The sequence below is a fragment of the Mastomys coucha genome, unplaced genomic scaffold (genome assembly GCF_008632895.1).
Source record: "Mastomys coucha isolate ucsf_1 unplaced genomic scaffold, UCSF_Mcou_1 pScaffold5, whole genome shotgun sequence".
Lineage (NCBI taxonomy): Eukaryota > Metazoa > Chordata > Mammalia > Rodentia > Muridae > Mastomys > Mastomys coucha.
The window spans coordinates 71747988-71760340 of record NW_022196911.1 but is presented as its reverse complement, the minus strand read 5'-3'; the positions used below and the strand labels follow the sequence as shown (position 1 = coordinate 71760340).

General features: G+C 44.9%; 1 protein-coding gene across 1 annotated transcript in view; it reads left to right on the top strand.

Annotated features, from left to right (window-relative positions):
- Window positions 1-12353, top strand: part of Vps53 (VPS53 subunit of GARP complex) — a 135372-nt gene that overhangs the window by 77386 nt on the left and 45633 nt on the right. Inside the window, exon 13 of the mRNA XM_031354443.1 lies at window positions 6639-6733. Within this exon, the coding sequence (XP_031210303.1) occupies window positions 6639-6733 (95 nt within the window). The remainder of the gene's footprint in view (window positions 1-6638; window positions 6734-12353) is intronic.

Below are 12353 nucleotides of genomic sequence, written 5' to 3'. Positions count from 1 at the left end.
CCTTCTGTCCAGCTCAAACTTTCCTGTCCCTTCTTCCTGCAGAACGGTGTTTTTGTCTCATTGCTATTTTATGACAAGAGATGTTAGAGCAGTAAGTCAGCCGTTTCTTATTAGAAATCTTTCTGGATTAGAGCTCCTTCTCTTTCATTCTCTACACTTGGCTGCTAGAGGGTTATTTGGTGGCATTGTTTCTCTCCAGACACCAGCCAAAGGGAGGCGGCTGGGAGACCAGCTTGAGGAAATACAGCCACACACTGTGCTAGCTCTGCATTCCAAGTGGCAAGGTTGGGTGAATTCTGACAGGAGCCAGACAGCAGCATTCCTAGAAGCCGTTAAATGTGTCTGTTTCATTGATTAAATAATTGTAATAACATAGATACCTCATATTTAAGGCAGTTTATAATTTCAAAATCTTTACACACTTTCTTTCATTTCACTTTCATTGTGCCTCCCTCTGGTTTACAGTGATGAAAGTACAGCTCAGAGAGGCTAACCAGCTCGCTCACACGGGGTTATGAGTTTGGAAGTGGAGGGGTGGGGCCAGCAAGCAGGTCTAACAGATGGAAACTTGAATTCCTTTCCTAGCACCTCCAACCCCCATACACATTTCATGTCTTATTAAAAAGTAAAGGCCGTAGAAGTGGAGTTTATAGGCAAAAGTAAATGGGAAGAACTGAAGGGTTGCTGTGAGTCTGACCCAGAAAAGTGGGGCTAGCTGTAGCTGGTTTAAAGCTGTGGTATTATTAAGTAGCACAGACAAGGGGATATTGCGTCTGACCCTAGTGCAGAATTCCTAGAAGAATTCCCAGTTCTCAGAGTGGGAGCAAGGCTTAGATTGAAGGGGCTTCAATTTTTTGTTGTTGTTGTTGTTAAATTCCTCTGGGCCACCTGCTTAGTAGAAACATGCCTTGTGCGGTCATGCTTTGTATGGGGCCTTCCTGCCTCCCCAAGCTAATAAGCTGCCTTTGTCTTGTTTAGTTAGAGCCAGCAGTTTGAGCACTCAGGTGCTCTGTGTTAGCTGGTTACATCTGACTGTTATTACAGTGAGTCAGCAGAGTCCCTTCATTACCTTTGCACCATTTTGCAGTATTAAAATATGACTTTGGTTTTATCTTGAAACTTTTTCCTCTTCTTGAAAGCTTGAAGTGACTATTGTTAAGACCTGCAGGTTCTAAGGACAGTAGGACAGTGATCACTGCTCCTGGACAATCAGGCAGGGGAAGGCAGGACTCTGCAGTAATGAGAATTCAGGGTCTGTTTCTGCTGCTCATAGCTGCTCACAGCTACTGACCTTAGATAGGTTTTAGGTTCTCTTAGCCTCCATGCTGTCATATCATAACCTTCATGCTGTATTCTTTGATGGCCCTTGGGGAGTTGGGAGAGAAAGGGACCAAGGTCCCTGCAGCCAGAGCAGCTCCATTCTCAGTTACTTTGTGTGTAGACCTCCAGGCCAAGCTTGTTTTACACCTAAAACTAAGTTTTACATGTGTGTGTGTATTTTTTTTAAAAGCTAATAAAAAAAAAATCCTGATCTAAACAATGTCCCTGTCATTCAAGGCTGTTCTTTATTAGTAGTAACACTCTCACAGTGACTAATGCCCCCCATATGTTACTCACACCTCTAGCTTGCTAGATGGAGTCTCAGACCACCTTCCCAGCAGCCAGTTGGCTTCTGGAGTTTTGTGTACCAGAAGAACAGGAACTCTTGGGGTGCAAGGAAGAAACTCCACAGCATTAGCAGAGGGCCCCTGTCTATTGTCCTAGGTTACTTGAGCCGTCTCCTTGCTGAAGCCAGTAGGCAGTTGGCCCCCAAGGTCAAGGCCAGGTCCTGATCCCTGCTGCAATCTGTGCCTAGCTGCTGAGAAAGGAGTGTGAACTTGAAAAAGTAGTGTTTACTTCATGAGTAGACCTGCATGCTTAGTTGCCAAGATATTCCCAGTAATAAAAGAACATTTGAAAAGGGACTGAGGGCACAGGAGGAGAGAGAAGAAATCAGGAATTTCTGGTTTAAAAATGTACCCTTCTGGTGATCCAAGCAGTTAGATTTAATCTGTTTACATTGGATAGTAATAAAAGGAAATGGGACCAGCTGCAGACCTCCTTACTGTGACAACAGTAACCTTTTATTATTCCATCAAACTCTGGGAGGAAATAGCTTAAACATCTGCAGCGCTTGGACAGAATTCACACACTCAGCAGTCCAGCCTGAGTGCTACTGCTAAATGACTTAGTGTATTCTTTAAGCTGAGGATCAGCTCTTCAGGGAGCTGCCTGGTGCAAAGGGAGACACCAGTGTGAGCTGACATTCCAGCACCTACTCACTAAACATGAGCACATTCATAGAGCAGCTGTGGGCCGGGGCAGCCACGTACAGAGACAGAAAGAGAAAGAAACCTGGGCAGCGCCTCTTGTTACCCACATCATGCTTCAGCTCATAAGAATACATCAGCAGGAACTAGGTACTGTGGTGACAGGACCAATAACAGACAAGGCAGAGGTACATCAGTCACCTAAGGTGGACTTGGGACACCTGCCTATCTGGTAATGCAGCTTCTGTATATTCTGTGGAATCTCACCACGCAAAAGACCCATGACCATCAGTCTAGGTGACTTTGTTAGAGCATCATAAAGCCATTTTCTCCCAAGTACAGATCTGTATTTAATATTCACCAAAGAGCCTTTAGACTTGTTAGACATGCTTTTAAAACCATATGTTGTTTTGTACACAGTTAGGAAACTATAATCAAAATGACAGGTTAATATCTTCATATGCAAGATCCAGTCTTTGGAACCGCATGTTAATTAAACTGTATTTTGCCAGGCAAAGCAACATAAACCTGTGCCCCTTCCTCTTGGAAGGCTGAGGCAGGTGAAGGTGCTTCTGTACAGCCTGGCAAATTGAGCTCAACCACCAGGACCCATGTAAAGATGTGTTTCTGGGGATCAGCTAGATAAGTCTTTATTAGCCAGCTGGTAACTATACAGGATCCCAGTGTAGCCTAAGCCTTTCTCAGGGTGAGCTTTTAAGCAAACACACACACACACACATATCCTGGGTCGACACACCAGCTAACAAGAGCAGTTAGCCAAAAGCAGACGTACAAAAGCCAAAAGCAAGGTTAATACATTTAGAGACTTTCCCATAACTGTGGACTTTGATGGAATAAGCCTTTGTTTTACTTTTGGCAGATGGTGCTGTCTATGTGCTGAGTTTTACAGCCTGAGTGGTACTTCTACTATAGAGTCAGTTGCACTGAGGTCTGGGGGCCTGTTACAAATGAAAGGAGAAAACTGACTGCACAAAGTTGTCCTCGGACCTGCACACACACACACAAAATAAAGGCAAAACAAAACAGAAGATGAATATTACAGGTTATGAGATGTCGTAGTTAGTAAAGCACTCATCTTTGTAAAGTGTGAGGCCTTGACTTTGGATCTCCAGAATCCGTGTAAAGTACTTGGTGTAATGGGAGGCACCTCTAATCCCAGTCATAGGAGAGGAGGCTGAAACAGACAGATGCCTAGCATCCACTGGCCAGCTAGCCTAGCCTGCCTGCCAGAACTCCAGGCCAGAAGGTGCAAGCACCCAAGAATGACTCATGAGCTGAGTCACCTCCACCCCTCTCCTGACTTGTGCAGCACACTTACATGAACCTATACCCCCCCCCAACACACATGAAAAAAATAACACTAATGATTATATTTAATTACTGAAAAGATACCTGTCTAGACTAGCCCTGTTTCCCCAGTCTAAAGTTAGGCTATCTGTTCTACAAAGACAGATTCAATCACATTTTTATATTTATTTTCTATATTATTAACAAATCTTATCCAGAAGAGTAAAATGAAAAAACAGATAGGATAGGGTCTGGGGAGATGGCAGCTAAAATTCTTGTTGGAGGAACATAAAGACCTGAGTTCAGATCCCCAGCACACATATAAAAGTGATGTGGTGGTGCACATCTGTAACCTCAGCACTGGGGGAACACAGACAGGTGGATCCAGACCCACGCTAGCTACCTCTTAGCCGAAATGACAAACTTCTGCTGTGTGAGAGGTGGCTCTCTCAGAGAGAAAATAAGATAGAGAACAAGAAGACCTCTGCTCCTCCCACCACGCATGAACACCACACAGTGTCACACACACACAAGAGAATCACCCCCCACAGCTATCATGATGGTCATCTGGAGACCAGCTCCTGGAGCCTGTGCTCTGAGGTGAGCAGCTGTGGGCTGGGTAAAGCCCTGAGCTTTTCCAGAGACTCTCTCAAAGTCCTCTCCAGGGCCCAGCATTGGTGTGAGTTTCCAGATGGTAAGATACACAAGATCTGGTGGATATTTATCACTAAGAGGGACCAGAGTTTTGAGCAGGTATAGTGGGATATCCCTGGTATTTCAGTACTTAGGAGGTAGAAGCAGAAGGATTTCCTGGGATACAGAATGAGGCTCTTTGTCTTAAAAACAAAAGCAGAACCAGAGTTTCTAAGAAATCTTGCCTAAAGTTTAAAAACATGAAACCTACTGGAGGTGAAAGAGAAACAAAATTTTAAGGTGTATTTAAAGTTGACTCCCCCCCTCACCACTCCCTTTTCTGTAGCCTTGGCTAGCCCAGAACTCAGAGATTTTCCTACATCTGCCTACCATATGCTGGAATTAAAGGCATGAGCCATCACACCCAACAACATTTAATTTTTATTGAAAATACTAGTTTTTAAACATTTTTGTTTTTGTTTTTTATTTTTGAGATAGGATCTCTTTATGTAGCCCTGTCTGTCCTGAAGCTTGCTCTCTAGACCAGGCTGGCCTTGAACTCACAGAGATCCACCTGGGATTAAAGACATGAGCCGTGATGCCCAGCTAAAGTGTTTTTTAACTGACTAAAGTGATTTGTAAATAACCAGAGGCTAAGAAAGTAGATTTCTGTTGGTCACTGGGTGGCAGCTTTTACAGTTTTTGGCAGTTATTGCTATCTTAAAATTTTGTATTACATTTTGTTTACTTAGAGTGGAGGGAAGGGACCACATACCTTGATCCTTGTATGCAGGTCAGAGGACAACTTCTGGGAGTTGTTCTCTTCTACCCTGTGGGTCCTGGTATCCAACTCAAGTTGGCATTCTTGTGGTAAGTGCTGAACCTGTTCACTGGCCCAGTACTTTGTTTTTTGAGACAGGGTCTTACCATATTGCCAGGGTTGTTCTCAAGCTATCTTCCTGCCTCTGTCTCCCATATAGCTCAAATACGGATATGTGCCGCCACACCTAGCTTTTTTTAGTGTACATTAAGACAGAAGCAGCTTAAGGGAGTAGACTCCTATAAAATATTCTTATCAGTTAACATCATCATATTCATAATCATAATGGAGGTGAGAGGAAGAGGGTGTACTTACAGCTTTGATGGCAGTATTAATTTACAGATGTATGCTTATCTCTGAAGTTAGTGTAGCATACATTATGCACGGGGATAGGGGAGAGAGAGAGTGTATGTGGAGCAACATCTTTAGCCCTTTTTTGTTTGTTTTTTGTTTTGTTTTGGTTTTTTGTTTTTGTTTTGAGACAGTATGTTGTTATGTAGCCCAGGCTGGCCTCAGACTTCAACTCCTCCTGTTTTGGAATACTGAGGTAGCAGGAAGACACCACTCTGCTCAGTTCCAGCTTTTATGCAGTAGTCGTTCCTCACTAAGCTGATTAATGGAGTGTGCTAGAGTGCTTACTAGTGTACAAGACCTTGGGTTTGATCTCCAGAGCTACAAGGAGAAGAGAAGTCTGTAAGCAGGCAGTTCTAGTCAGCAAGTATGTTACAGGCATGGCTTATATTCAGTTTGACTCTCAGGACCTTTGGTTTAGAGTCTTTTTTGCTGATAACAGTAGACAGATTAACAGTTTCTTAAGAAGTAGAAAGTAACAGAGAGATTTTTATTTTTAGAAAGGAATTAGGAAGAAAATACAATTTTTAAATGGTTTCTGCCAAGTAACCTGTTTCCTAGCAGTTTTTAAGTATCAGTGTGGGGGTGAGACAAGACAGTCTCCCTACCATGCTTTCTTAGACAGGATACCCTTATGCTGAAGGATTATAAGTGGTGAAGCCAGAAAGTAGAAAACAAGGTGGAAATCCCTCTGTTGGCCTCCCCCTCCTCTCTTTCTTACATTATTTGTTAATCAAAGTCCAAAGTCTGGGACCATTACAGGAAGGAGCAACTCTGCCGGTGTGTCTGTGGGATTGCTGGTGGGCGCTCAGCCTCATTTCCTAGCCTGTGCAGTGGCCCATGAGGGAGACCCCATGAGGGAGCGTAGTGAGAGAAAGACAGAAGATGCTTAGCATTAAGATGCATAATAATAGTAATAACACCAGTGTTAAGTCCAGCCCAGATTTAAACTTTTAAAGCATCCACTGAGGATGAGCTTCCAAATCAAAGATGCACATAATAACAGAGTAGCAGTAAATCTTCTAGCATACACACCAAGTCCAAAATACTGACAATTATTGGCTCACTGGATCAATAATCCTGGAGTGACGCAGTGTCCACTGTTTTTATTTGTGAGATAAGAGCTTCAGTGTTTCCTTTGAAGTTGTCAAAATCTTGCAGAGGTGGCTCAAACATATGGTTCATATTCATGCATATTCTCCTTCCTCTCTTTCCAGCCAAAGAAGCCCAAAGCCCCAGACAATCCGTTTCATGGCATTGTCTCCAAATGTTTTGAACCTCATCTCTACGTGTACATTGAATCCCAGGACAAGTAAGTGACAAGCATTCTGCCTGTGTTTCTAGCCTCTGATCATTTTGGTTCCTACACAAGGACAACTCCTCCCAGAGTCATTAAGAATACCATTGTATCTTCTGCATATAACCTTTTATTTTGCCCATAATTTGTTTGTTTGTTTGAGACAGGATATATAGCCTTGGCTGACCTTAAATTCATAGAGATCTGCCTGCCTCTGCCTCCCAGGTGCTGAGACAGGCGTGTACCACCACACTGGCATCTTTTCCTCATCAATCTATGCTGCTTGAGTTTGACTATATTAGGGTCCATGTGGATCAGAACACCACCCACCCCTACCCCTGTGTGGGTGCTAAGCTCTTGAGCCCCAACCACATGACCCCCCCCCCCAACACACAAAGTGTCAGGCACCCAGACATCCTAAGGAAGCCCACTCCCTGAAGTCTATACTTTCAATTATAATTTGGCTTTTCATTGAGAAGTAATTTTTACTTTCATAAAAGCTTGAAAATAGCACAAAATTTTCCCACTAGCTTTCCCCCAGGTTGTGAAGGCCTTAATGTAAGCATACCTGTCAAATCCAAAGTAGGGTTGATCCTGCTTCTGGTCTAGGACTTCACAATCATGCACTTCGCTCTGGGATCTCTGTAGCCTCCTTTAATCCGAACTATTCCCTCACTTTTCCTTAGTCTTTCTGACCTTGGCATTCTTAGAGGGCTGACCATATGTTTCAGATGCTTTGTGAAATGCCATCAGTTTCCATTTGCCTAATGCTGGGCCTCTCCTACCCTCCACCCCACAGCCAGACCCCCTCTTTTGAAACTGCTCTCAGCTCAAGTGATCCTCCTACCTCAGCTTTCTGAGTAGCTGGAACTACGCACACATGGACTCATGTATTGTCTTTCTTTTTTTATTTAAATATATGAACAACCAGTGGGCTACTGCAATCCAAGTGAACTCTCCACATCTTAGAACCTTGTGAAGTGCAGTAAAGGAAGTCCATTGGTCTTTGGCAGAGTCCTCCTGCCCCCAGACCAGAACAGAGAGATACAGATAAATGTTTATGTAGTTAGAGAGTGAAGGTCAAGGGGAAATTCCCTACCCCAAGCTGGCTCCCCAACCAGAAATAACCATTGGCTCCTGAGAACACCCAAAGACCACCCTCCCAGACTCTCGACTCCCCAAAAGGGACCCAGCGCCCACCCCAAGGAGAAAGCTTTTCCAAGTGAGATGGAAGATTTGCCATACCTTTCCACCACAGAAATGTATTTGTGTCGTTGGCACCAGCCTCCTCCATTACCGTTACCATTATGGGAATCCTCTCCAAGGAAGGAGGAGACTGTAGCAAGTAAGGCATGGAGAACACTTCTTCTTGTTCCCTAGTGGTGGCGCTCAAGGTAACAAGTATGAAAGGCCTTTGGCATTTCTTAAAAAGTCCAATCAATAAAGCAGAGTTCTGTCAAGAATGAATATGCTAACAGATAGAGACAGACACTGTGCAGGCATTGCAAATAGATAGAATTACAGCAAAATGTGCTCAATTTATGTGTCTGCTTACAACACTGGGAGATGTGTTTGCCAGTAAGTTGCTCATCACAAGAGCACCAGACTTGGGGATGTAATCTCTGGCAACTTGCATGCCCTCTGAAAGAAGGGTTTTCTGTGCTGTGAAGTGCATAGAACTTACACTTTGCTGTGTATGACTGTTCCTGCAACTGATATTGTGTGAAACCTGGAGGGTGGTCTTTGGATATATTGTCTTTCTAAAACCCAAGTTAGGAGCTGCCATGATAGCACACACTATAACCCATTGCTTAGGAAGTGGAGGTGGGGCAATTTCAAGTTTGGAGCCAGCCTGAGCTGTGCATGTGAAACTGTGCCCCCAAACAACAAAATCCAGGTTTATACTTTTGGTAAGAAAACCAAAGCTGGGCAGTGGTGGCGCATGCCTTTAATCCCAGCACTTGGGAGGCAGAGGCAGGCGGATTTCTGAATTCTAAGCCAGTCTGGTCCACAGAGTGAGTTCCAGGACAGCCAGGGCTATACAGAGAAACCCTGTCTCTAAAAACAAATAAACAAACAAACAATCAAAAAAAACCATAGACATGCCTTCTCAGTGTGTCAGGCGGTGCTGGCGTCAGCTCTGCCTGCTAAGGTGAAGCCTGCCAGCCTTTTCCACTGTCAAGTTACAGGGCTTTTTCTTGATATTCAGTGTCTTGCAAGGAACACTTTGAGATAGTGAGTGGGAGCATGCTATGTCTTGACACTGCTGGCTCGTTTTATCAGGGCTTGATGATTCTTGCCTGCAGCAGTTCTCACTGCCTAATGCTGGCCATTAGTTTCCATCCTTTCTTCTCCACCTTCTAATTGGAATTCTACTATAGGGAAGTTCTCTCTTCTTCCCCATTTGTATCAGTTACAGTATTGGAGTCACCTGTGCCACATACTCTTTCACAGACCCCCAGGCTCCACACATTCTCACAGACCAGGCCTCTGCAGCCTTTTTCTTACAGTAAGAGGTGGTCTAGGGTCCACTTGATGGTATAGGGTCCCTTGTTGACAGGAGTCTATTCATGAAGAAGGGTGGCTTTAATAGTCTTTAATAGTGGCCAGGGCCACTATTGAAGTCACTGGACAATGGAGTTTGGAAAAGTTGGGTTAATGGAGCAGGGCAGGCTTTGAGGACACACTGGCCCAGGTTACAAAGGCCTCCAAGGACCCATTTAGGAAAACAGACTGCAGCTCCCACAGGAGAGCGCGCATAGGAAACTGACTAGCTGTGAAGAAGCCTTCTCTGGGAAGCATTAGGCCCCTTATGTCTTTATTCTCCTTCATCTTTCTTTTCATTTTTCCTTTCCATTGCTTCTGTTCTGGATGAGCAATAAGAATAGAAGAATGTCTTAGGGGCGCGCCATGTCCTCCACCCACTTGATCTTGTAGGCAGTAGTCAAAAACTCTTACCTTCTCTTCTATGCCGAATATAAACCTTGTGAAGCACCTGCCATGTTAACAAAAGTCAGCACACACCAAGAAAAGCACAGTTGCTTTGAGAAGGCTGAGCTTGCCCCCTACTCGTGGCATGTATCCAGAAGGCTCACAGAAGGCACTAGTTACCAATGCCACTTTGTTCTTTGAAAGCAGCCTAACACCTACCCCACCCTCCTGTGTGTGCACACACACCTGACTCTTGGTGTCATTTCTTAGTAGATGTCACCTCAGTTTTTTGAGGAACGGTCTCTCACACTGACCTGGGACCTAATGAATAGACTACTCTGGCTTGGCAGTGCGCCCCAAGGATCCTCTTCTCGTCTCTCCTATGCTGAGATTATAAGTGTACATCTCCACACCTGGATTTTTTTAATGTAGATTATATGGATCCAACTCAGGTCCTCATGCTTATGTGGCAAGCACTTTATCAGTGGCACCATCTCCCCAGCCATCAACCCCTAGCCTCATAATTCTTACTTCAAAAAGACCTGAGAGCTACTTGGCCTATACCTTCCTGATCTAAAGAGTCACTTTTTTCTTTCACAATTTTGTTGTCCACTTTTTGCATGGACTTGATTCATCAAAGGCTGATGGTTGCTCACAATGCTTTGGGCAAAGAGCCAGGCCTCCTTCCCCAGGCCCTCTTGGCCTATGAAACATGCAGCACTAGCACTGGGCTGCCATTTCCTTCACGTAGGATGTTTCTAAGCTCTGAGGGAGCAGCAGGCCTCCTGGAAGGGGTGGGGGGGAGCTGCAGAAGCTGCAGTCGCACAGGAGCACAGGGGCTTGAAGCAGAAAAGAGTTGAAGAACTCCAGCTCCTCTCCTGGCAGAGCAGTCGGACCTGATGCCTGTAATGGTTATTAACCTTTGACAAGGCATAGGTCCTTTCAAGACTCCTGGAGGTATGTGCCTATAATCCCAGCTTCTAGAGGAGTGGGGAGTGGGGTGATTGCAAGTTCCAGACCTTGCCACAAAAATACAATGTAAAAAGAGTTGTGGATATAGCTCAGTGATGGAGTACTTGCCTAATACGTATAAGGCTTAATCCCCAGTATCATAAATAGCTAAAAAAAATAAACAGCAAACCATAGACCTCTAGCAAAATAAAATAGTTATATACACATAATAATTTTGAGTATGATTTCAGGGGACTTTAGGAAGCCACTTTTCTCTTTGCAGAGAACCCTGCAGCTAAGAAAGAGCTCAGATTAGACTGATGTGTGCGTCACTGCTCTAGTAGTTCCACTGACTTGGACATCTGCGAGGGAGGTGTCCAGACCTCTCACCAGCACAGCAGACAGAGGAGGGGACTGCATGCCAGGAGGGCCTGGAGCCTCCAGCATGCCACTTAACCCCTTCCAGGCTTTCTTGTCCTGTCTGCATCAAGGTTCATCAGCCCATCTCATAGGCTTTGTGATGTAAGTGATACACCTCGACAAGTGGCTCCTTGGCCTGCTCTGCCCTCCCTCTGCCCTTGCTCAGGATGCCTGTGTGGGAAGGTCACCTCATCAGCGTTGTAGACTTCATATGGGTCTATGCTCTCATCTGAGTGTTCTGTGCCCAGGGAACATTCTGGCAGTACCTGTCCCAACAAATAGCCAAGCAGCAGAAGGCCCACAAGCCAGTGTATAGGAAGGAGGTAAGAAGCAAGTCCCCCCAAACCACCTGTGTGACAAGTTGGGCTAAGCTGTCCCTACATACATACATGGATTTCCCCATTTCTGTGTTGCACCTTCTGCCCTGGAGCTGGTAGCGATTTCCCTGGCTGACTTGTCGGGGGATTTCTACATCAGCACCATCTTCATTCTATCCCGTGGCTTTCCTTGTCAGGAAGTTGTTGTGACTCAATTTCTGCTTACTCTCCTGAGTTCCTTAAAGTAACTTGCTACCATTCCTACCCCCTTTTTAGCTATGTCACACCTACAGCCTAGTTTTAAATTAATTCATACTTACAGAACAGTTATAAGAAAGCCTACAGAAGTCTTTGCCCTTTCCCCAGCTTCTGTATCACATTGGCCTCCCCACCTTTCTTCCACACACACCCATGTGTCTATGCACCATGTCTAAGACTGTGTATGTCCTAAAAACAAGGACCTGGACTGGAAAGATGGCTCAACACAACATCAGGAACTCCTGCTCTTGCCAATGACCTGAGCTCAGCTCCCAGCACTCTCATTAGGTGCTCACAGCCACCTGAACCCCAGCTCTAGGAGATTCTGGTCCCTGTAGGTGCATGCATGTGTGCACACCCATACACACACACACACACACACATACACACACACACACACACACACACACATACACACACACACACACACTCATATACGTGGATAGGCCCACATGCATGTACAGAAATGAAAAATAGAGGTGGCAGAGTGTTCACCTAGTGTGTTCAGGGCCCTGGATTCCATTCTCAGCACTGCTTCAAACAAACAAGCAAACAAACCTAACAATAAACTTTTGTTGGATTCAGTGGGTAAGAGCACTGGCTACACTTCCAGAGAACTGAAGCTGGGTTCTCAGCACCCACACTAGGCAGGCAGTTCACAGCTGCCTGGAACTATAGCTGCATGGAATCCAGGGTCCTCATCTGGCCTCTGAGGACACATGCACACACACACACACACACACACACACACACATACA